Below are 26205 nucleotides of genomic sequence, written 5' to 3' on the forward strand. Positions count from 1 at the left end.
ATATCAATTATCATGCGCTTTATAAATGTGAATTATTATTATTGTCATTATTATTATTGTTATTATTATCATTAAATATGTGCAAAAATGTCTGAGCTGTATGCTTTAAAAATATTTGAAACTGTACCCCTTACTGGAAAGCCGATTTTTCTCCCCACCGATCACTTCCGAGAAATTTAACTGGTATGGTATGATCTTGATAGTTCTTTATAAATTGATATCCCATAGAAAGACATGAAAGACATTGTATAAAGTCGAGTAATTTTGATTTTTATTTCATCCTGTGATCTTTGCGCGATTTCATTCGCGCATCCTAGTGTCTGTACCAACATTTACCGCTCGTCTTTGACAAGAAGGAGGATGCAATTCGGCAATCACTTCATATATATCTGAGTGGCGGCATCTGATATGTGATCAACGGGAATATTATGTAAGCTGTTGTGACCTGATCTTTCGCACCTCCTTGAATATACCAGATTTAAATTAAAAAGCCCACCAGATACTCCTTTGGCATGCCATACTACCCAATTCTCCTCGATAACGTGCACAGAGGGTCAAATAAGGTCATGTTGTTATTTGGGCCTCTGCTGTGTGCTGAGCTGTGCGTATTGTATGTACGTGCTGTGGGTTGCCCGTCCGTTGCATTTTGCTACACCCCTCCCCTCCTCGCTATCGCTAGCGATACAGTCTGCTATGCTTGCTCGCGATCGCGCGCCTACGCCTGCTCACACACAACGCAACGCAACGACCAGCCCAGCTGTGACGGATTCGATTGTGTCAAGTGCATTGGTCTAGCTAGGCGTTTTCTCGCGTAAGAGCCGTTACAGCTTTCTTTCAAAATGCGAGACAAAAAGAAGACAGTTGTTGTGACAGGTAAGTCCATATTTTTTCCGTGGTACACTATAACGAGTTTTCATTCGTACGTAGGTTCTAGGTGGTCGAGAAGCCGAATAGATTTCCTTTCTTCCCATTCAATAGCAACCTTCGTTCGTGTTAGTTCTCGCGCCTCTATGCGACTTCAATAGAGCGTACACTGTACGCTAAACTGGGTGATGTAACACTGCGCCGCTAGCCGGCTGATTGCTTGGCAGTTGCCGGCGAGCGCGATCGAGTGGGGTTCATTATTTGCATTTTGAAAGGAGGTATGGTGTATAATGTTTCCTCATCTCATTTATGTGTCCCTGGATAGCGAGATTTTGTGTGAAAAAGGACTCGTTAATCCAAAACTACTGCTAATTTTAGAGAGATCAGAACTCTATTAAAGGGAAGGTAAACCCAAAGAGCAATGTGGATTGAGTGAAAGCAGCAACATTAGTAGAACACATCAGTGAAAGTTTGAGGAAAATCGGACAATCGATGTAAAAGTTATGAATTTTTAAAGTTTTGGTGTTGGAACCGCTGGATGAGGAGACTACTAGAGGATATGACATATGAGTGGACAACAATACAAAGAAAATATAAAGGAAATTCAACAAAAATTCACTTTTCTAGAATTATGAAAGAGCAGTGGACCAACCGCTTTCAGAAAGCAGGGGGAATAATTGCTACCCTTAACATATGTCAATATCAAGTTGATGGAATTTGTAATTTTCATGAAAAATGGATTTTTGTAGTATTTTCTTTATATTTTCTCGGTATTGTTGTCCACTCATACGTCATAACCTCTAGTAGTCTCCTCATCCAGCGGTTCCAACACCAAAACTTTAAAACTTCATAACTTTTGCATCGATTGTCCGATTTTCTTCAAACTTTCACTGATGTGTTCTACTAATGTTGCTGCTTTCACTCAATCCACATTGTTCTTGGGGTTTATCTTCCCTTTAAATCCAGATTCCAATTTCTAGGTGGTAGGCTAAATGTAAATAATGACAATGTATTCATTACCAAAACAAAATACACAATATTGCGTGACTGGAACTTGGATGTTGGATTCTGGAAGATTGGTCTGACATCTGTATCTTGTCGTCGGGGATATGTTCAGCGGAAACTATGTCTTGCTTCACAGAATCCCCTCCTATAGGCCAAGACAACCTACAAAAATTAATAATAATATCAAATAATAAAAAAAAACCCTCCTCCAGACGGATTTTCCTGCCTCCTGTCTACACAATTAAACTTGCGATATTTATACTTGGTATCGCCATAACTACACGCAGCCGCTGTCGCTTCGCGACAGCGGCTGCACGTCTACTCCTTCACAGACGTTATTTTTCAGCGGTGGGTGTACGTTTCCTTCATGAATATCTTTATTAATCGTGGAAAACTAAAATATAAGGAATCCTGGTAATCTATGATAATCATTCTCTATGCGTGTTTTTTTTAATTACGTCAAAAACCCACTGAAATCCGTCCTTAAAATCAGGTCTGTAAGCATCCGTATTGCTTCACTCCTCATCTTCTGCGTGTTATTGAATGGCAATCACTCTCCTATACTACAAGTACAACATAGCGAGTCGGAGCGGAAGTGACCCATGTAAAGGTCAAATCATGAGTGCAGCACGCGCGGAAATACATGTACGTAGAAGACGACAAGCTTTACGTAACACACGAAACGCACGGGCGTACGTAAAATGCTACCAGTGTACCTCGGGTTGAGCGTTCGTGGTAGTTCGTTGATTTTGTGAATCATCGCACAATCTACTCCGAAAAATTCAACAGTAAGGTTTGGACACCAACAAAACACCAAATTCAACTCAACCATCAGCAAAATACGATATAGGTGGGTGGTATTACTGTTAAAATCAAACAAAGTAAAAGACATTTTTTGTGGTCTTGCCGTCAAAAGCGACGGTCGTTTACAACGTTTAAACACTAGTACATGTCAGACTGCTGTGCTTTGCACAGCGGTCTGGTCAGGCTAGTATCGCCAATGCGCAGAACTTTTGCACACACTAAAGAGCCCTGTCAGGCTGTCACATATGCACTGTGGGATTCCTCGGTGCCATTGTCGCTTCCGATTGTCTCGCAGGCATCGCAGTTCCTTTAAATGTTTCAATGGATGTCTGCTTTTACGCTGTTTCTCCTTTTTACTTGCTTATATATTAATTCAACTTTAAGAGTTGTAAAATTTTACTGATTTGCGGTCAATACAGTCATGGTTCACTACTGCAAGGCTTCAGTGTGCTGGTCACATGCTGGACAGCTAAGAAATCTTCAACCAAAAATACCCCTGGATTAAGACAGATCGTGACCTGAGTGCATATATGCAGCCAAAACTGAGGCAAGTTTGTCTCATGAGCTATCCCAGATTGCATCTAAAATGCTGCTCTGTGCAGGGCACCTCTACAAGTTGGAAGGTGTAGAACCCAACCTAGGCTATGCATTGTGAACAAATTACTTTAGACCTAAAGTAAGTCTTTCTTTCAAAAACAAATTTGAACTGAGGATTGCACAATTTACAACACCACACCTTTTATAATCAATCAAGAAGCATGTTTCTTTCTTGTATGCACATCGGGGGGGGGGGGGGGGGGGGGGGGGGGGAGGGGGATCAAACTTACTGCAGTTGTACAGTAAGGTTTGAGAATTGCATATCTATATCGAGAGAGCAAATCTTCACTCAGATTACACTGTATCTATTTCAAAAGGAAGATGTTTATTTCATTGTTCTTGAAGTTTCAGGAGACCTGAATATCAAAGGATACAAATAGACGTATATTAAAAATTAAATTTACCAAAATGGTTTCATTTTGATGAGACAGGTTTATTGGATCCAATCACCAATTTTTTTTTTTTTTTTTTTTTTTAAACACAGCAATCAAGATGATTTTTTAATAACTTTTACGGAGTTAAAAAAAAATGACCGTCAATTTCAAAACATTGTGGGTATACAGTGTACAATGTGCTTGAGCTGCTTCATCGGTTTTAATGTAATTGCACAGCTCACTGAGCAGAGATAGACAACTGCAAAATTACTTGGCTTGTACCCCAAAGCAACCATGTTGTTACCCAGTAGTAGTACATGTCTTTAAGGTTGTTTTTAGAGGATGTTATCCTGTAATTCTGTGCTCTTACACATAATGCTGTAATTGTGTCTGGATATCGAATGTTATTTCTCAGCAGACAGTGGCAAGTTTCCTAATATCAATATCTGTGATCATCAGAATGAACCCTTAAACCTATCCTGATGTCAACAGTTCCTGAAATCATTCTATTTTATATCAAATGACAATTAGACACTAAGAACCTTTCACACAAGACTGCAAAATAATTTTTTATGTAATTTAATCATTAAGTGTATCTCCACATTGCTGTTGATGTCTTTATAGCTCTTTAATGCATGGTTATCATTGAGCAATTAGATCTCATTTTGTACAGCACAGTACATTTGAAGATAATCAGTGATTAATGATTCTTGATTAATGAGTTGTTTTTTTATTGCAAATGATTGACTAATTGTTCTTCATTAGATGTTAATAGCATGTTTACGTCAATGAGGAGCTAATTTGTCAAACAGATGCATTGAATTTTCAATGTTTGCAATGATAATGATAACATTTAATGGTTTCTATATTAACACATTCCTCAAACACAGTGAATGAGGGACAAAAATCCAAGAACACATCCCCATACACCAATGTATTTTTTTTTTTAAAGTTTAAAGCCATATTAATACCTTCAAGTGTCATTTATTCACCACTTCATTCATGTCACTTCAATTTTATTAAATTTGTATCATCACACACCATGAATAACTCTCTCACAGCTTGCAAATTTAGAACAAATTTAGATAAAAATTACTATTGAAGCTAACCATTTGTTATTCAAGAAAATGTTATCCATATTACAGTTTGTACAGCTGTAGCTCTACCATACCTGTACAAATTTATGAAACTTTATATAGAATAGAAGAAGGGTCAGTGTAAGATGATAGTTTGCTGACGTTGCATGATACCGGTGTACCCATACACTTGTTTCTTTCAGGGCGTTCAGACGCAAAAAGTTTATACTAGAACGGTATAGCTATACCAAAATGGTATACGTACATGTAGCTATACAATGAATAAATACGTCTGAATGCTAACGAAACGACATACACATAGCAAAATGACTGTCAGAGCATCGTTTCAAACTAGAACTCGATAATGAATCAGCATTCCATCGTGTCCATTGTGCGTCTGAACGTATGGCGACCATAGAACGGTATAACTGGGAGAGAGCACGAAAGGTGACCTTGTACCTGTCACTCATGACCATAACAACATGCGCAGTGAGAAACTGCACATCTATATGACGTTTCTCATGAATGGTCGAAAATAGCGTCTGAACGGTCTGTCGGCTGTACAATGATTCTTTATACGTCGTTTCTGGTATACGAGTTTTGGTATAAACAGGGAGTGCCCACCTCCCTGGTATAAACTTGCGTCTGAACAAGGGGTTTGTAGGTATAAAAGTACCGAGAGCATGTTTGCAGTAAATTACAAACCATTAGCTGATTACTGTTATTGAGGCCAAACACATTACGATATTACTTGTAGGTCGTTGTCATCGTTTTTTGTACCTACTGTATGTAAGGGTAAAGTCCTAATGACCATTTGTGTGGGTCCTTGTAATGACCATTGGCATAGTAATCATCTTGGCCTTCTGGCATAGTACTGGTGTCACATTGTCCACGAATGTCCACCACATGCTTGGCTGCACATTTTAGAAGATTAAATTCGATGATTTGCTCCCAAACTTTGCTAATTCATGTCAGGGTTTTTTTTTTTTTTTTTGGAGATTTAGTAAATTTACAGTCAAACCTGCCTTAAAGTGGCCACCTATCTCCGGTAGCTATCTATCTGTAGTTGCCACCTGCTTACAAGTACAATTATACATGTGTACGGCCAGTGAAAAAGTTCCCCCGAGAGAAAATTAATGTTAGATATCCTGTGCATTGCAGTCACCTGTGTAATGTGACCAGTGGCCATCAATTTTGCATCCCGCTATGGATTTAGGCCTCTTTATAGTGACCACAGACCCACCCAGAGCCACAGCTGAGTAGATAGGATATGTAGTTCAGTGCATGTTTTTCTGTTTTGAACCCTTGGTGGTCTTGCACGATAAACACTCTGCCCCTCAGACAGGACATTACTGGAGGTACAGTATACGAAAGAGTCACAACCTACGTGTATGCACAGATGAGATCAACCCCTCCTCATTTGTTTATTAGAAAAATTGGGTGCGTCAACAGTGTAAACCCAGTGAAGTGGTCAGACCCCATTGTATTCTGTACAACTGGACCCCATGGAAGATCAATAGTAGTGCAGGTGAATATGGGCTATCCAGCCATCTTGTAAAGGGTGGAAATAAAAGCATAGACAGGCAAAGTTTTGAACTTTCTTGAGTTAAACCGTTCTCGAAGTTTACCCAAACTTTGCCTGATTTGTTGACAATAATAGCTGTTTTTTCTTCTTGCCTGTTTCCTCTGATAGGAAATTTTCTCTTTATTGGTTAGCTTCCACATTCACAGACACAATCCACTGCAGATGCCTGGTTTTGGTTGTTCATCTTACCACTCCAACTGTTACCATGTCAGTTTAAGACAAAATTAGCCTCTGGCGTGAAGACAGATTGAAGAGATATTCACTGTTGATGCTATAGTGAGATATCCAGTATACCAAGAACTCATTTTAAACACAAAACGTGGGAGTAATGGTGTGGTGATTGATTATACAACCTCTCAATCTTAGCCAGCTTTATCATTGTGATGGGAGTCTAATGTTTGCTATGAAAATACAACCTGTTGTCGAACATTTTACTGGTAGTCAAATTACAAGTCATTTTGCAGACAAATTGTAAAGACTGCTGTGCATTGATGGTTCCTAATGACTGGACAGTTTGAGTGACAACAATAATGAATCTCTGTCATGATGATGTATGATGTACAGTCTAGATTGCTGTCGAGCATCGAAAGTGGATTTGCAGCACTCTTTGTTGAGACACAAGATTGCTGGCTTGTGTGATCCTTTTCAAGAGTGAAGAGATTTCATTATGAATCAACTGAAACTTTTGAACTCTTATTTAAAGCTTGCAGAATACTATAAAGGAAGCATGCAATACATACAAATACTTTTGAAAGCTACATTGTGTAAACACATACAAAGTATTTCACAATCAAGCTGTGTGCCCTTGGATGCTTTTGCCACTCTGCACTCAAGTATGCATGCATAATATTGTACAGTAAAGCATTTAAATACAGACGTGTTTTATTATACATTGTAATTTTGTTTTCATTCTATACATCAATTACAGTGACTTTCCACTTCTAATCTTGTAGCAATGTGCTGTTTGCCAATGCACTGTTATACTTACGATTTGTATCGTATTAAAATGTACATGTATAACGGTACATTGTATGTGGCATAATGCACAAAGTTAAAGGGAAGCAGTCCTGAGATTTTCACTGTACTGATAATTAAGAAGAGTAAGAAATATAACCTTTCACCAATTTATACGCGTGGACATCAAAAATTGTCACCGTACGCGATTTTAAAAAAATAATTCCTGCAAGCGATCGTGTAAGAGCCTGCCAAAAGGTGCAACGTCATTGATGCCCTACTCTCAAGTTGACAGCCGTGCCTCAGAAAACCAATTTAAGTGTTCAAAATGATCATATCTGATTTTTTCATAAAATGTGACAATATGTGGTTTTATTATTTCAAACAAAATATTTCAAGCTTATTTATATATACAATTAATATAAAAATAAATAGTAAACATGTATTTATAAATAACTAGGGATGACGAGCAGAACACCACTGGAAAGAGTTGTGCATCGATGACGTATGACTCTCCGCCAAGACTTGCTCATTTGCAGAGTCACACTTTTTTAACCGAAATGTACGAGCTTATTTGGTGATTTGAAAGTTTGTTTTTGATGAAAGTAGTTCATTGGAGGTACCAACAACAACATATTCTTTTAAATTTTGTGAGGACTGCGTCCCTTTAATTGACATATACCCAGCATATGAATGTGTGTACAATGTACATGTATAGCCTCCCATATTTTCTGAGAATATATTACAATCTACTGTACACCAGTATATATTTTGCTACGCAAGACCGGTATCCTTCCATATTTTCTGAGATTGATATTACAATCTACTAGTACTGTACACCAGTTATATATTTTGCTACGCAAGACCAGTCATATGGAACAAAAGAGCTTGCGTTCCAATACAACAGTACACTGTAATTGATGTCAATGCCCTAATTGATGTTGATTGATTTCAAAGCATACCAGTGAGAAATTGTAGAATTGTCATTGTTTTCATTTCTTTCAAATTCACTCCTTCTGATTTTGAACTATCAGAGAACTCTCAATATGGTATAACTGACCTCGCCTAGGAACAAACAATTATGATTTTGCCAAGAGCTGTTAATATGAATCAGGCAATGTATTAGCATTCTTGCCAATGATATTAGCAATTTGTCAGGGACAGCAATATGACTTTTTGTGACCAACTTGGCAAATCCCCTCTTCTAAGTTACATGTATATTATTAAATACAACAATGTGTGAACATATCAGTCCTACAAGCTGTAGCTTTAGTCTGAAATGTATTCTGAGAGATATTTTTTGTAAAAGTCATGAACCATGAATGCAGTGAATGCAAACATGCTTGTAGTGTGGTAGTACTACAACTGTACAGTCGTACATCTACCTGTAGATTATAATATATGGTAGTATAACAGTGTGCATCTACAGTGTGTGATATGGTACTAGTAGTTTGTACACTGTCAAAAGTAAGAGTACGGTATTGATGCAGTGTGATTTGTATCTAGTATTTACACTCATGTTTCAAGTTTATTTCACTTTTATTTTAAGTACTCTTTTCTTTTTTCTCGGAGGCATTCAAGCACATAATGACTCATTGCAATAGAAAATGTACAAATTATCACTTTCATGGTACAAACATGTACAATGTATTCAAAGAACTGCTGTGATAAAGGAAGTGTAAGAAGTTGTGAAAATTCTGCTCTTTATTGTACAAATGATGCTCAGGACAGAGTGGATAGGTGAAAGTTGAATGAGCAAGTTTATTTGGAACTGTTTAAACCCATGAGTGCAGCGAGTGGGTTTTAACAAAGTTACTGGTAAACTACATTGTGCAAGTAGAGCATCCTATTCTCAATGGTTCATGGCCTGTGCATCATTTGTTCACAATGGGCCTGTAAATTCATGAAATTAAACTATTTTCGCCATCATGTGTCCGATATACTTACATTGTACGACACTATACAAGGCTTGAGCCCTGGTTCGATTTTTTTCCGAACGCATGGCCATGCATTCAGATTGTCACTATTAGACGCATGGCTCAGTGTGGATCAGTAAAGGAAAAAAATTCAAATTAATGCATGATAATTGACCGATCAGATTGCAGAGATTCTAAAGCCCATTTTATAAACACTTAACATGGGCATGTGAAGCTTTACAGATCTTGAATAAGTTACATTTTATATTGTATAACTTCTACAGGGTGTGATATTTTAGGACTTTGATAACTTCTTTCTGTTTTATTTTGTTTTTTAGGGAATGGGGGTCTTTATTATAGTGATTGAATGTAGTGTTTTATACACATTAATCTCTACACATGGGATGATGTGAAGTAGAAACAAACTTGTTGAAATAAACAGATGATAAATTTTGAAACTGTTCACGAACAGTCACTGAGTTTTGTAATTGCTCAATATTTATATGTGTCAGACAGTGATATTAACTGATGAAAAAAATATGACAACAAACATAAAATGACATATTAAACAAGCGTGATGCACTTTGCACGAACACTTCTTCTCGCTCACTCTCTCTCTCAATTTTTCTCTCCAGAGTAGTTCTCATCCATGATGAATTTCCCATTCCTTGTCTGGAGAAATGAGCCATGATGTGAGACAAAGAAATACTCAACACTCTCATTCACATAATGAGAACTGAGCATTCCCATTAAAGTAGGAGACAGTTGGTCCATGCACTTCTCAAAGACGTATTTGCTCTGACGACATGTCTATGGCTTCAGTAACAGGGACGTGGCTGGTTGCCATGGCAACATTTATGGAGCAAATTTCCTCGAGAAGCTTACAGCAGATTCTTCACACACTACAGATTAGACCTGTGGTATGATAGGGAATTGCCAGAGTATCTTAAAGGGAAGGTAAACCCAAAGAGCAATGTGGATTGAATGAAAGCAGCAACATTAGTAGAACACATCAGTGAAAGTTTGAAGAAAATCGGACAATCGATGCAAAAGTTATGAATTTTTAAAGTTTTGGTGTTGGAACTGCTGGATGAGGAGACTACTAGAGGTTATGACATATGAGAGGACAACAATATAAAGGCTGTATAAAGAAATTTTCACAAAAATTCATTTTTCATGAAAACCACAAATTCCATCAACTTGATGCTGACATATATGTTAAGGGTAGCAATTATTCCCCCTGCTTTCTGATAGCGGTTAGGCAAGTGCCTTTTCATGATGCTAGAAAAGTGAATTTTTGTTGATTTTCCTTTATATTTTCTTTATATTGCTGTCCACTCATACGTCATAACCTCTAGTAGTCTCCTCATCCAGCGGTTCAAACACCAAAACTTTAAAAATTCATAACTTTTGCATCGATTGTCCGATTTTCCTCAAACTTTCACTGATGTGCTTTGCTAATGTTGTTGCTTTCACTCAATCCACATTGCTCTTTGGGTTTACCTTCCCTTTAAGAGTGTGTGGTTGTGATGGTGGTGGTGGACCTGCCTTGGGCACTTACCCCCTCCTGATATTGTCTTCTTTTCTCCTCCATTACTTCCCCCTTTTTTTTAATTTGATACTGTGGGTGGGTTTTAGAATCTCCTTGAGGAGGTTTGAGAGCATTCTCGAAAAAGCGTTTTTTTGTCTGTTATATACTGCTCGGGCTGGTTTCACCCAAGCAGGCCCGACCGGCTCCGTTCTCATGGTAACCAAGTTTCCCTCTGATACATGGCACGTGCTTTTGAATTTCGTACAAAACCGCAAACGTGATTGAGCGCGAAAGTGTGCCTAAGTTGTGCGGCGTTTATCAGCGGAGGTTGGTTACTATGGCTGATTTGTTTATGTACAGCTGGCGATGACCTTAGGTGATAACGTCTAGGTCAGCAAAAAAGCAGCTTCCGGAACACCCTAGCATTTAAACTGCAGCTTAGGCTCTTCGAGGCTGCTAAAGCAGGCTCTTAAACCACCTGTTACAATGTAGTGTATTATGTGTTTCAGGATTGGATCTCCTTTTCTGAATTTTGTCTGTTTATACTGAGCTGAAAGGCTGCTTGAGGCTGCTATAGGAGGCTTCAGAACCCCCTTTTTGCTAAGTGTATGGGGTACATATTGACCACCTGATGGGTGCTATCTCAAAACCGCTACTGAGAGATTGTATGTAAACATTTGCCAAGTGGTGATGATGAACTGGTTAAAGGTCCTGTTTACCTTTGGGAGCAGTGATTTTTAAAAATGTTCAAGATATCACTTTTGATGCATATGTGTACAAAGTGTAGGTCAGTTGTATTACAAATCACCCTACCATAAAATTTTTGCAATGAAGCTTAGAATTTGAATACTTAAATACTGTACAAGGGTTTAGTCTGAAAACACTTTTATTTTTCCAATAATGATCCACATTTTGTATTAACAATTACGATTATAGTGATTCAAATTTTCACAACATCATTGGTTGTTTCTAGCCTTTACTCACATTTTAGAACGATTTGAAAGCTCACTAATGCTGGGTTTTGTTTCACGTGCAAATGGTAGGCAGTTACCCCCCCCCCCCCACCCCATCATTACATTGTGGACCTATGAAAATGCTCTGCACTGTTGATTTGGCACTAGGACAATTAGTACAGTCAAACCTGTCAAAGAGGCCACCCGTCCATAGTGACCACCTGCTGTATACAGTTTATGCTACTTGTAGACAAATCCCCAGCTGAGAGAAAAGCCATATTAAAGACCTTGTCTTGTATAGTACCTGTGTATAACTTAAGGGCCATTTTTTTTTTCTTTAATTGCGTGTGTGTGTGTGTGTGGGGGGGGGGGGCATCCCCCTTGGATGGACGCTACCGACAGGTTTGACTGTATTTGTGTGTGTTTGTTTGTGTTCATTTTATTCCCAAAAAGATCATGTTTAGACTCTGTCACAATCAAAGCACATTCCTGTTTTTTAAAAACTCAATCACAGTTTTTTAGTAGATGTCCTGGATTCCGGTCTCTCATTATCACAGTAAAAAATCCCTGTGAGTCAAGGAACTTTGATTTCAGATGTTATTTTGTCATTAAAAATACTATTTTTTCCAGGAACACAAATTGCTTTAGCATGAAAATGTATCAGTTTAAATCCACTTTCATGTATATTTTGCTAAGTTCTGTTTCTATCCCTTGAATGATGAGTCATGATGTACACTCATATTAAAGTGGAATACAACCAAATGTCATTTTCCTTCTCTCTCTTTTTTTCTCGGGGGGGGGGGGGGGGGCAAATAACAAGGTTTATATATTATGAAAAGAGACATGTAGATGGATTATGAGACCATTTGGTATTCATGCTACAAGGTGATTTTGCATAATGTGCCAAAAACAATTAAAGGACTCATCTCTTGATGTATAAGGGCTCCTTTGGGTATCTTTTGTATGAAAGTAGGTGTGACCTTTAATTCTAAGGAGATTTACTCCAGAAGTCTCTTGCCTCAGGGAGGGGAGAGGAGAAACGTGCCTTGCGTTTTGATCAGGAGCTTTAGCGTGGCAGACACACTGGAACATGCAAGAATATTCCTCCTCCGTGGCAGCTCCAGCAGTATTTGGATTGCATGCCTGCTTACTGTGTGTTCTTACTGTACAGTTGTACCTGTCTGTAGAAACCCACTTGATGTTCTTTGTAACATGCATTATATGAAACTGAAGCCGTAACATGAAATACATTTTATAATCCAGTGCATCCGGTGGTGCGATATCAGTGTGAGGAAGTTCAAGATGTTCACATTCTTATTAAATGATAGTAGCAATCCTTCAATCATTGCACTCTTTTCTACGCTATAATACATTTGTAGGTTACTATGTCACACTACATGTACATGTAGGAATACAGTAAAGTGACTGCATTCAATTCAATTCAATTCAATTCAATTCAATTCAATTCAATCATAGTTTATTTCCAATCAACAAAAATCAAAAACATAGTAAAAAGTATACATGTCATCAAATAATATTGTTCAAACATTATGATATGCTGCATGGAGTTTTTTAATGTGGTTAAATGCTGTGTTTAATATTTACTTCATGAATGTTTTCTTTGCCTGCCTTTGTTTTGTTTTTGTTTTTGTTTTTTTAGAGCTGACATGCCTCTTTAAATATTTAGAGTAATTAGTGTAGAAACTAGAATTTATAGATACAGGTACAAAGTGTAGATCTTGGACACATCTTGCATGATGCGTTTATCATTACCGATATGGCCATTTTTACAATCAGTGGTGTAAAATGCAGTATTGACACTAATTGGTGTATAACTTTCTTATACACTGACAGATATGCATTATTTTTTCTCATAAACTTACCACCCACAGTGTCTACCTTGGGTACCTTAATGAACTTTCCTCTCTTTTTCTTTCAGATGTGGCAGGCACTTACATGCTTGAAATCCAACACTTTTGGTGTACTCACTCTGACATAGTATTTTTGTCAGAGCTAGCAAATTTAATTGTTTATTCCTTTTCATTATTTTTGTTGCTGTTGTGATAGACAGGTATCCAACATTAAGACCTATTATGTTTACCAGGTTCTGCTTTGTCTTCTTTAAATACTGAAATTGTCCAAACTTTATGTTTCGGAGGTGACATTTTCCGTTAACAATTAGCCCCTCTTTTGAGTTAGCTCTTGTTCACAATTCTGAAATTCAACTTTGCTAATTTCCATCAAAACAGAATAGTAATCAATCTGAGTTAACTTTGATCCAAAGATTATTTAATTCAAATAACTTATCATTTTTTGGTGAGCGTTTATAAATTTATGTAACTTTTCCGTTAACATTTCTGTCACCTCCGAGACAACAGATTTATGTATTTAATTTTTTTATTCTTGACATCAGTTATACATTACATTTGCAAAAATGTAACATATCCCCTCACATTATCTCTGAAGGAAGGTAGTAGAAATATATCCTGTTGTTTTCATTTCGGAGCAATTTACAATTTTCCGTTAACACTTGTCACCTCCGAAACAATTGTCACCTCCGAAACAACAGGCATATTATATTTGATAATTTCTCGAAGACAAAGCAATTTTGTTTGATTCTGTCCAATTGACAGGAATCTCTTTTGGATGACAATAGTAATATGGCAACAGGAAGTGAGAATTTTCTAGGGATTAATAAAAGATTCAATAAAAACTAAAAATTACTGTTTCGGAGGTGACAAAACACTGTTAACAAGATTTTTTGTTCATTTCTGTTGAAGAGAAACCATATCATGTACTCCAATGGTTTCATTTATTTTAGTAACATAAGTCTGAAAGTGGAGAAATCAACTACCACACTCTCACTCTTTTTTTTATTACTAGACTGTACGTTTTAGGGCAAATTTACATTTTTTCACTTTTTTTAACAATGAGAATGCACAAAATACACCCATCTGTTGTATATATGATATTGTAATCAAGATCATTTCTCCTGCTTTAGTTAAGTGAACATATAGATGCTTTCATCTTAGAAGCTTGATTTCCAACAAGCAATTTAGTTGTGAAGATTTACCAATCACAGCTTTCCTTGTAGGTTGCTTTTTCTTGTGTTTCGGAGGTGACATTGTTTGTTAACACCATATTGTTATGTGATAGTGAAAGGCAAGACTTCAGTTCCTTTTCACTATCTATTAACATTTTCTAATACATTTAATATACTACAAAATTATCACAACAGAAGTGACTTTTGTATACATAGCTCACCAGAATTCCCTTGATACCAAAGTAATACATGTGGCAGTTCATGCATGCCCTAGTCCACAATCTTTAAAAAAAAGAATGTAAAAAAAAAAAAAAATCATCAAATCATCAAACTCCACAAAAAGGCCACATGCCTATAGCTGGTGCACAACTTGTTCTTGAATTGTTGTTTTTCCATGTACAATGTGGTAATCATAAACAAAATTGTGTGATTTTTTTTTTTAATATGACAATAATAATTACATTTTCCAAGTTGAACCAACTGTTTATGACATTGTATTTTTTAAGATTATTGAAGTTATGTGACAACTAAAGTGAACAGAGGAACAAGTCCCCAGGACTGGAAAGGGAAAGATTAAAAAAAACAAAATTTGTAGTTCTATTTCAGTACTTTTGATGAGGTGTTTACCTTGTTTTGTTATTATGTTTTATCTTAGAATTTGGCTTTAAGTACTGGAATTTCAAGGAAAAGAAAATAGTTTCTTAAAGGACAAGTCCACTTTCATATACATGTGGATTGAGTGAATGCAAATGTTCAACAGTAAAACATATTGAAAGTTTGGGGGAAATTGGACAATCCATTCAAAGGTTATGGGTTTTTAAGTATCTGCGCAATCACTGCTGGATGAGACGACTACGACAGTGTATGATGTCACATGCATACAATGATATAAGGAAAATATAAGTGAATTTCACAAAACTTTACTTTTTGAAAAAAGTGCATATTTCTTGAACTTGCTTCTGATGTATTTTAGGGCAATATTATTCACCCTGCCTTCCAAAAGAGAGAAGTCATGTGTTCTTTTGTTGTGCAAGAAAAATGAAAATACAGAATGTTGAATTTTCTTGATACTTTCTCTATATCCTTGTGCACATGTGACATCACAAGCTATAGAAGTCTTCTCATTCAGCTTTGACTGAGCAGATACTTCAAAAATCCATAACTCTGGAACGGATTGCCTTACTTTCCTCAAACTCTCACTGATGTGTTTTACTAATATTGCTATATTTACTCAACCCTTATGTCTATTGAGGTGAACTTGTCCTTTTCCAGTTTCGGTCCCTTATAGGTTTATTTGAGACCAGTTTGTGTCCGGGACCTTCTGTGAAGTTGATGGGGAAAATTACTGAACAAAAACAAATTTTCCCCTCAAGTTCACAGAAAAGCATTATGCTGCTCTCTTCAGCTGGGAAACACAAACTGTTGTCTTAACCAAACTGTAAAAACCTGTTAAAGATTAGTATGAATTACAATCTCAAACAAAATATGAGCTGGTTTCCATTATCATGAAAGAGAATAACCAAACAAAATAACAAGTAAAAACTGAAAGAAAGAGCTTATATTTGAAAATTAAAGCTATGAGGAAAGACATGAATGTTCACTAAATATTTAACACCTGAGAAGTTGGGTTGTCTCTGTGTTGTGTCACCTCAAAAACAATAAAATGTTTTTTCTTATCATATACTTTTTACTCTCAAAAGTGACTGTTAAATATGCATGATTTGCAGGTAATTTTCAATCAATTCAAAAAATGTAAAATATATTTTAGTAATGTCAACAGTTTAAATGAATCTGGTGTATAGAAAATTTATCCCAGATGAACCAAACACCTTTCACCAGTATCATAACATTGGTATGGTGGCTATCAAGGATGATGAAGAATTCATGAACATCCTTGAATTAATGTATTTATAAAACTACCAGCAAACAAAAACGTACACAAGTCAAATAAGAATTTTTGCCTTTGGTATTCATACCATATGTCCCCGCCAAAAAATTACAGTGGTACCCTCCGCAACGATAACTTTAAAGATAGTGAATCAATCTAAAATACAATGTAAGGGATTGAAACTATAACTCATTGCCCACGCCTTACAGAAAACCCCATTCACTTTGCTTCAGAGGTCAAAGAGAATTGAGGATTTTTGTAGAGCATGTGAGGATTCCCTTCCCTCCAAGTTCTGTATATTGTGCTTACACATTAATATGCAGTTCCAAGAGCATCCAAGTGCTGAACTTGGAAGAATCAGACTCCTGACATCCTTTATAACAATCCACATTTCTTTGAGATCACTTAACCAAATTGACTGGGGCTTTCTGCAAAATAGAGCTAAGATGTTATAATTTAAGACCCCAAAGTAGAATTTAGTTGATTTAATCATATTGGGTGCTATCAATGCAAAAGTCTAATTGTAAATTTTTTTTGGGGGACATAGTATATGAATACATCATGTCACCTCCGAAACAAAGTTATTCTTCCCTGGTGTTGTGGAATAGAATATTCTGAGAGTAAAGAAACATTACTGAAATGATCTTACACCCTCATTTCAATTTAAGGTAGAACATGGAATGCCATGTTTCTTCAGGTTACAATATCTAGCTTATGTCCATCATATTCTTACTGTAAATTAATATTCTAACACAATGTTAACATTGAATGTCACCTCCGAAACGAAGTGATTCTTCCCTGGTGTTGTGGAATAAAATGTTCAGAGAGCAAAGAAACATTACTAAAATGATCTCACACCCTCATCTCAAGTTAAGGTAGAAAATGAAATGCCATGTTTCTTCAGATTACAATATTTAGCTTACATCCTTCGCCCAAATGGAAGGCACACTACCGGTACCCATGCTAATTAATGAAGTGTAACAAAACACTTGTTCTGTGTGGTTTATCTGCTTGAAACAGGAGTTAATTTCTTGTTCTCGAGTTATAATTATTAAAAACATTGATAAAAAGAAGAAGTTTTTGTGTTATTGTCACTTATTCTAAAAAAAAAGTGAGTGTTAATATTAATGTCACCTCCGAAACATTCTAATATGTTAACTGTCACCTCCGAAACATCCATGTGTGAAAAATCCAAGTTTTAAAGAAATGATTGGAATTTTATTTAACCTACATAGGAAGGTAGCCCTTCTTAAAGACTTGTTATAGTAAGAGTTTGACCTGGCCTGCCCTCCAATAAATAGTTAAAATCTTAAAAATTGCATGTCAATTGGTATTTTTAGCAAAAATTTATAAATCTGATGTATTTTTTTAAAAATTCACTTTATATTCAACCCCCAAATAGTTTTGATTCACAAACTATATATTGTTGTTAACCATATAAACTTTGCATGGTGAAGTTTGACTACAGAGTTTTGTCAATATGGTGCAATTCATGAAAGCAAAATTTTGCTTAAATTTACCTCAGGTGCCAGGGTTTTCCTTAAATTACACCAATAACCCTTCAGCTTTAAGGTCTGAAATGTAATTTTTTAAAAATTTGAATACTTTCAAACAGGAATCAAACAGAATAATGAAAAAATATTTTGTTTGAAATTTTGACCCTCCGAGTACAAAAGTTACACCACTGATCGTAAAAAAGGCCATATGCAAATACAATGCATTGTATGGTATTTAATCTACTGTACATTTGTAGTGTCATTTAATGATAGCATGTACAAATACAACTGTAGGACCCTTCTACACTCTATTTGTTCAAAATATGCATCATTCTGCACAGCACTTAACAAATGTACACAAAGACACAGGTATGCATTCACACATTAATATAAAATCAAATTAAAACTGAGGATTGTGGAACTCGTATCAAATTTGATGTTTCCTTCTTCACATCTTTGTACTTCATGTACAATGTCTGTACAGGGTTCGACATACACCAGGTTGCCCAGGGTCACTAAAACTTTGGTTCGGACCACCAAATTTCCATAAAGGCTATCTTTTTATGGCCTGATTGGGCACTTATGTTGTAATAATCAAAATGGATATTTGTTTATTTCGGACAACTACAATTGTACATTTCTTTGTTGGGTCGGCAAAATTTAAGATGTAAAGATTTGAGTGGCCCAAAAGGACCATCAATTAATAAAATTAGTGTGGAGCCCTGTGTAGTAAAACACAACACTGTAGATTAAACTTACGGAACCAGCAAAAGGTATGCAAGAATCATTGATTAATTCAGATTTTTTTTTCAAGGGTATTTTGTGATATGAAAATGAGTTTCATGAAAACTAATGCAATCATGTATATAGAAGATATAATCAAGATACAGCAGAAGGCATTTACTTCATCAATTTTGTCTAACTCTAATAGTTTTCTTATGTTACATTGTAGAGTGATACTGGCATTAAAAAAGATATAAACACCTCTTTATTTAGGATGATACATGTATGATTGATTATATCACAATTTTCTCTGAATTGATATTAAAAGGTTCATTATTTTCTTATTTTTGTGTGAACCAAATTACCGTGGCCTATGAGCATTTGAAATAAACTTGTCCCCAATCGTCATGCATTTTTGGAGACGGGTTGATTCAATGATAGGCATGCCTCCAAAAAGTTTCAAGTTTGCCCCCCCCCCCCCCCCCCCCAACACACATACAGTTGTACAGAAAATAAATAATTAGCAGCAGAGAAATGCATACTTTTTGAAGGCTTCATAAAAGTAGTCAATATTTTTGGCATTAGTAAAGTACAGGCACTACGCTTGTGTGTGGGCATTTCCGAATGCTGCTAAAATTGCCTGGCAGTGTTAATGAGAAGAGTTCATGAATGCCAAAACAGTCAGCACAAAGGCTAGACTTGAATGGGTGATGTGATGCTGAAAATGAGCAAGTCACTTTTTTTACTTGAGTTAGAAATCTGTCATGCAATGCAATGCTTTGATGACTGTGAACCAGAGAGGTGAATAGTGTATTGCCAGCCTGTCTCTCATAGTGGGGTGGCTTAGTGAAATTATCGTGACACGGCGGACAAAAGCATGATTTTTTCACCAAAGGTACTTCATGATGTACCTTCTCAAAAAATAGGGTGCTCCAAGAAAATTGATGCTGGGAAGGAGGTCAGAGGTCAAAGGTCAATGACCTTTATTTGTGAAATAGGTTTGTTGGCTATTTCTGAGGTCAGGAATATCCAATCTGGATAAAACTTGGCAGGAAGAATATTGAGAACAAGCAAAATATTTTGATTGAATTTGGGGTGAATTTTCCAAAGGTCAAAGGTCAAAGGTCAATGAACTTTTTCTAAAAATCATGTTTTTGTTTATTTCTCCACGTAGGAAGATTCAATTTTCACAAAATTTGATATGAACGTTGTATAGAAGGTACCAAGAGTATAAACCAGGGGTCAAATATAATTGTTGATTTGTGCGTTGCCATGGCAACCCAAAACTAGGGTTTTTAATTGAAGTTAGTTACAGGAGGCTATTTTCCAGTTTGGAAGAGATTCCATTTGAATAGGTACAACTGACCAACGGGATGTATAGAGGTTTGAAATACTTTTCATTAGTGTTAAGTGGTATGTTGCCATGGCAACTACATATATAGATTTTGGTTAAACTTAAAGGAGACTTCAGAACTTATGAATTTGAAGAGATTTCCATCAGGGTTGGTATAATTGATCAACAAAAAAGTCGCCAGACAAAGATTTGTCACCTATATAGCATGTGGGTTGAGTGAATGCAGCAACAATAGTAGAACACATCAGTGAGAGTTTGAGGAAAATTGGACAATCTGTTCTAAAGTTATGAATTTTTGAAGTTTCTGCTCATGCAGTCGAGGCTGGATGAGAAGACTACTATACCTTGTAATGTCACATGTGTACAACGATATAAAGAATGAATAAAGAAAATTCAACATAAATTATTTTCGCTTACAAAAGGATACTCGACTTCTCTTTCAGAAGGCAGGGGGAATAATATTACCCTTGACATACGTCAGTAGCAAGTCAAAGAAACTATGTGAACTTTATTCAAAAAGTATGGTTTTGTGAAATTCTCATTTCATTTTCCTTAGAATGTGCACATGTGACATCATACACTGTGGTAGTCTTTTCATCCAGCCGCGACTGTGCAGATACCTTAAAAGATCATAACTTTTGAACGGATTGTACAATTTTTTCCAAGCTTTCTGTGATGTGTCCTACTAATATTGTTGTATTCACTGAATCCACATGCGCATGAAGGTGGACTTGTCCTTTAAGGACAGATTCTGAAAGAGCAGACTGTAAGCTTTAAAATGATGTATCACACAATCCAAAGGGATTCCCCTAACCTATCTAAATAATAATACCGGTACTGGAAAGAAAGCACACACTCTGGATAAGTATGAACTGAGAAAAGAGGCTGCATTGTCTATTTTAGCGTTTAATCTTTACCAAGCTGTCTCATGTCATTATTTTCATCTTTTCTTCCCCCCTCCAATTTTCATTTGAGTTTGTCATTATTAATTTTTGATGATAAGAACGATGCCACAAGGCATTGTTTCTTAAAAATGCTTCAACTGCTCCTTCAGGTCCAAAATCTACATTTATATATATTATTTTCCTGATCTCCTCAACATTTTCCAAAAATAAAGCATACACCATTTATGCATTGAGTCCTCCTTTTTGTGGATAATTAAAGGCAAAAACCCAAAATTAGTGCTTGAAAATTATTCTTAAGTGTGAGTTACGGATAGAAAGAACCTCTGTAAAAAATGAATCTGTATAATCAATGTTAAGTATTGTTAATAACACAAAATGTGAACAATATTTCTATGATAACATGTTTCCAGACTAAACCGTCCGCATTTATGCTTTAATGAGAAAAATACTGATATCTCTTTATATGTTTGCTTTGATTGTAAAAACTGTATATATGGTAGGATGTCTTGTGATACAACAGGGGGGCATTTCATGAAGCAGTTTGGTCAGATATTTTTCTGACAAACTGTTTCAAACTATAGAAATCCTTGCATCTGATTGGCAGAGAGCAAATTTGTCCGACAACTTGTCGGACAAAATGCTTCATGAAATGCCCCCAGACCTACACATATTATGCATAAAATGTGATATCCTGAACATTTTTTTCAAGTCACTCTCCCAAAAGTGTATATATATAGGACCTTTAAGTTTTTCTTGTGTTTGTTCCTGGCAGATTACTAGTACACAAAACGGAAATTAAGGAAATTAAAATGAATATACTGAAAACCAAAACTACAGATACTAATAACTTACTTCATTCTTCTCTCCCCACCCCACCCCACCCCTTCTTTTTGGTTTCGTGATAGACTAGTAGATCTAGCTGACTTTGATAATTGTCATTATGTAACATCATCTTCAATTGACAAGGCGATAAAACTTAACAATCATTTCATTATGCTGCTGGACTAATGGGGTTAGTTGAACTATATTGTTTTTAATGTACATTCCTCCTATCAATCACATGTATTTTGGGTGGAATGTATTTTGACATAAAGCATCATAGAATCAACCGCCTTTGGGTCGGGAATTTTGTCATATTATATTGTGATTTAGATTCTGCTCTATGCCGATTTTGTTTCATTTCTATCAACTTTTTAAACTTCCCCATAGACTTTGTTCACCAGCCAACTACATCCCACCCTCTTTGGATAATGTGAACCAATCAAACATTGCTTTTACTTTTTAATAACATGTCTATACATAGCTATCAGACCAAAAATATTCAAACCGCTTTAAGTCTTTATGAGTGAAATTACAAATATCAATATATTTTTAAAAATATTCAAATTGTCTAAATTCAACTTCATCTATGAAAACAGACTTTTAACCTTTTTAAACATTTGAATACCCCCATAAGAAATAAGAAACATATAAAGAGGGGAGGTGCGGACTATAAAAATTGCTTACGGGAACCAGGTAATCCCTGCGCTAAACCTATGGAATTCACACAATTTTGGAGGAAACGGGTTAAATTTGTTAGGAAATATGTAAGGCAATACCCAAAACCTTAAGTTCTCAATGGAATATGCAGCTCTTCTACTGGTAAACTAGTAGTTCTGAGAGAAAAAATGAACTGTGACATAGTCCTACACCTGGCTCAGTCATTGCCCAAGATTTAAAGTATCTGAGCCAGAGTCACATGTCACTCTTTGCCATTTCTCTACAGGAGGTAGACAGTACTAAAAAAATCCTTTACCAGAAATTATATGAAATTATTCAATGAACAGGTGCTTAAGAAAACTGGACTATTCCAACACACCTCCCTCAGGTCCGCAGCACAGACTAACCACCTGTTACCATAGGAAAACCAGTAAAAATGGTGTATTACTGTAAACATGCACATAATATGTCGTATTATGGGTCTGAATTTTAAGACTAGCAACCATGTACATTGCATTGCATTGTACAGAAACCTGGCGAATGCCCTGTGTGTAGTCTTTGAATTCAGACATTATTGTTATGTACAAATTAAGGGCATTTTCTCATTTTTTCTGTTAGCGGATTTCTTGGAGCACCCCCTAATTTTGATCCTCATATATATACAAATGTCTGAGGAAAAAATGACACTTTTGTCCGGCGTGTCACGATTATCAGTATATTTGTCACTAAGCCACCCCACTATCAGTCACAATGGATGTTCAAGAGAGGGTGACGAATTCAAGTCAATTGCAAACACTTTGGTTTCAATATGGTGCCTTTGTTGCATCGGCTTTCCTCGTCAGTGGTTTGGAAAGAAACGGGGTTATTTTGAGCCAAACAAACAGAGTTAGATATTGCCTATTTATGGCTGAAGAGAGAAAGAAGTACTTTTTATTAAAAGTAAAATAACAATAGATAATGATAATAATGCCCTCTTATAAAGTGCTGAAGTCTGTCAAAATGATGCTCATGGTGCTGTTACACTGTACAAATGTACATCACCAACATGAACTACACATGTGTAGGTCCTACATTATACAACCATAGGAAAATTAAATGCAAAATGGCTACTGTTGGCACATGCACAACACGTAAAGAATATTCTACACATCTACATGTACATCTACAGCAGTGTAGGAATTACCAATACCCAAGGGGACCCTTCATCCAAAGGCTTCATCCATTACCAAACACTAATGGAATATACATTATGGTACTCTATCAGAAAAAAGATAACAACAACAACAACAACAACTACTATTAAAGAGAGATAACGTAGTAAGTGACTGTTTTGAACAAATGGATGCTTCACCTCACATGTACAAGTGGTGGTGTACATGTAGGGACTGTCAGAATGAACATTTATTATTATCGCCCAAGTCTTGCTGAAAATCAGTCACAAATGTTAAGCTAGTCATAATTCCCTTTCATTAGCATGGTCTTTTAAAGTCCTTGAGCAAGAACACAATAGCAAGTGTAACAATTTGAGATTAAAAAGGCAAACATGACAAGCATTTTCCAAATGGTACCACTTCCTCTGTGGTTAGGGAAAATGAAAGCAAATGATTTGTACACTTCACCACAACCCTACTTTATCACCTTGTATCCTCGTTCTTGCATTGATAAACAGCTTTCTTGATTTGAAAAGGGTGATGTACAACCTACATGTATAGTTTTAATCGAGATGGGGATTTTAGCTTTTACCTTTTTGTTGAGATACAGTAATTAGATACCACTTATGAAGTGTTACGGTGCATACAATTCTAAGTGGAATTCAAAATTTATTTGATGAAAATTAGTTTCGAAATGGCTGTAATATAAAAAAACAGAGTAAAACAAAGCAATCCTAATAAAAAGTGATTCCCACCTTTTATATCGAATCACTTTTTTTTTTTTTTTTTTTTTTTCAATTTGTTATTTCACAACTAAACCAGAGTTATGCATATAATAGCTCCTTTGTTTGTTACAGGTACCGGTAGGCCTTTGTTGCCAGGTAGTTAGAAAAACAAAACAAAACAAAACAAAACAGATGATGAGTTATAGTTTTAGGTTTATGTTGATATCCTTTGACATTATTCACAGATGTGAGTATTGCCTTGCATTCCATTCCATTCTCTAGGAATTAGTATTGACTGAAGTTAGAACAAACTTGTACAGTAGATATGTGTACACATTTTTTGCAGGTTTCTATGTAAACCGACTTTAATAATCACTTTCAGGGGGGCTATTAAGCCTACTGAAAAATCATAAATTATGAATAAAGGTTTTGAAGCATGGTCCTCTTACAGTTATTGGCCCAATGTAATGTAACATTTATTTTAAAATCATTGATATGGATAGGTGTATATAGAAATGTAGTGAAGCATTGCATGATACAAAGCTGTTTTATAGTGATACGTGTGTGAAACGTTCATTTTACATGTAGATCCATGACACACAAATGGTATGTTCCCTTCAGGCGGAGGGTTGCTTAAATGTCAAGGAGGGGGAGGGAGACTGGTGTCATGTTTTCTGGCCCATTATCACATTTATACAAAGCAGACCAGAGCGAAGAAACCTTGGATGGTAATTAGCACGGTCCTTGCAGCCACTTTGTGATATACTGTGTACATTGTAGAATCTGCACAAATACTCGTAAGGACATTGTTTATTTTTGTGCTGTTTGCTTTTAGCATGTATGATTCTGTACATGATGATTTATGTCTTACAATGTTTTGTACGTATGTAACTGCAATCCATCTGAAAAGAGTTTTGTTGAGATTTTTTTGATAGCGAGATCTTGCCTTTTCTTTATTGTTTAATTAGATTAGTTTCAATCATAAGATCTGATCTATACATGAGTGTAGATGCCATTTGTGACCACATGTGCTCTATTGTGTTCTTTCATCAAATTATGGATATTGGGTGTAGCCAATTAGTCGTGTTAAAATTTGAAAAATTTAAAATGCAGAAAGTTAATATCATTGTACAATGACATTTAAATGTATGATCAGAGTACAAATGTATTTATAGTTGTATGATGCCTTTGAAAATGAGATCAGTCTCTGTTTATTCAGAAACCAGTCATTCCTAGGTTTATTCTTTGATTTTGGTGTTTTATGAATATTTGAAGCATTTTTCAGTAGCTGATTGACAGGGAGAATATTTGGTATTGGAATATATCAACAGGTTTTTGATACTTGTTTGGATAGATCTAGATATCAAGAAACCTGCTCAATTTACACAGAGTCTGTTGCTATTGGAAACCAACATAAATTTAGGTGCATTCACTTTCAAATTACCATTATGGTATCAAATACCACAGTGATTTGTTGACACCATTCTCATTTGTGAATTATTACGGTTAATGGATCGCACGTTAATTCACTTGGTACAGTGTACTGTGAAATAATTATGGTATTTCTGGCAAGCACTGGGCATATCTCTTACAGGGAAAGGAAAGGGAAGTGTGTCGGATCATGTGAGGAATACACCGCTGTACAAAGGGTGGTATTTTGTGACAGGATTCTCACTCAAATCTCACATGCATATTTCTCTCAAAGTCTGAAACGTTGTAATACAGTACCTAATTTGCTATGTATTCCATGGTATATTTTGAGATTTACACATTGTAATTGCA

The 26205-nt window shown here is 36.0% G+C and overlaps 1 protein-coding gene across 1 annotated transcript in view; it reads left to right on the forward strand.

The window, feature by feature from the left end:
• The first annotated feature begins 784 nt into the window (after window positions 1-784).
• LOC139716935 (pyroglutamyl-peptidase 1-like) overlaps window positions 785-26205 on the forward strand; it is a 35170-nt gene continuing 9749 nt past the window's right edge. The window contains exon 1 of the mRNA XM_071628460.1: window positions 785-873. Within this exon, the coding sequence (XP_071484561.1) occupies window positions 840-873 (34 nt within the window). The 5' untranslated portion in view covers window positions 785-839. The remainder of the gene's footprint in view (window positions 874-26205) is intronic.

The sequence above is a fragment of the Diadema antillarum genome, unplaced genomic scaffold (assembly GCF_040938485.1).
Source record: "Diadema antillarum isolate AM-2024a unplaced genomic scaffold, OU_Dant_1.0 scf00000071, whole genome shotgun sequence".
Lineage (NCBI taxonomy): Eukaryota > Metazoa > Echinodermata > Echinoidea > Diadematoida > Diadematidae > Diadema > Diadema antillarum.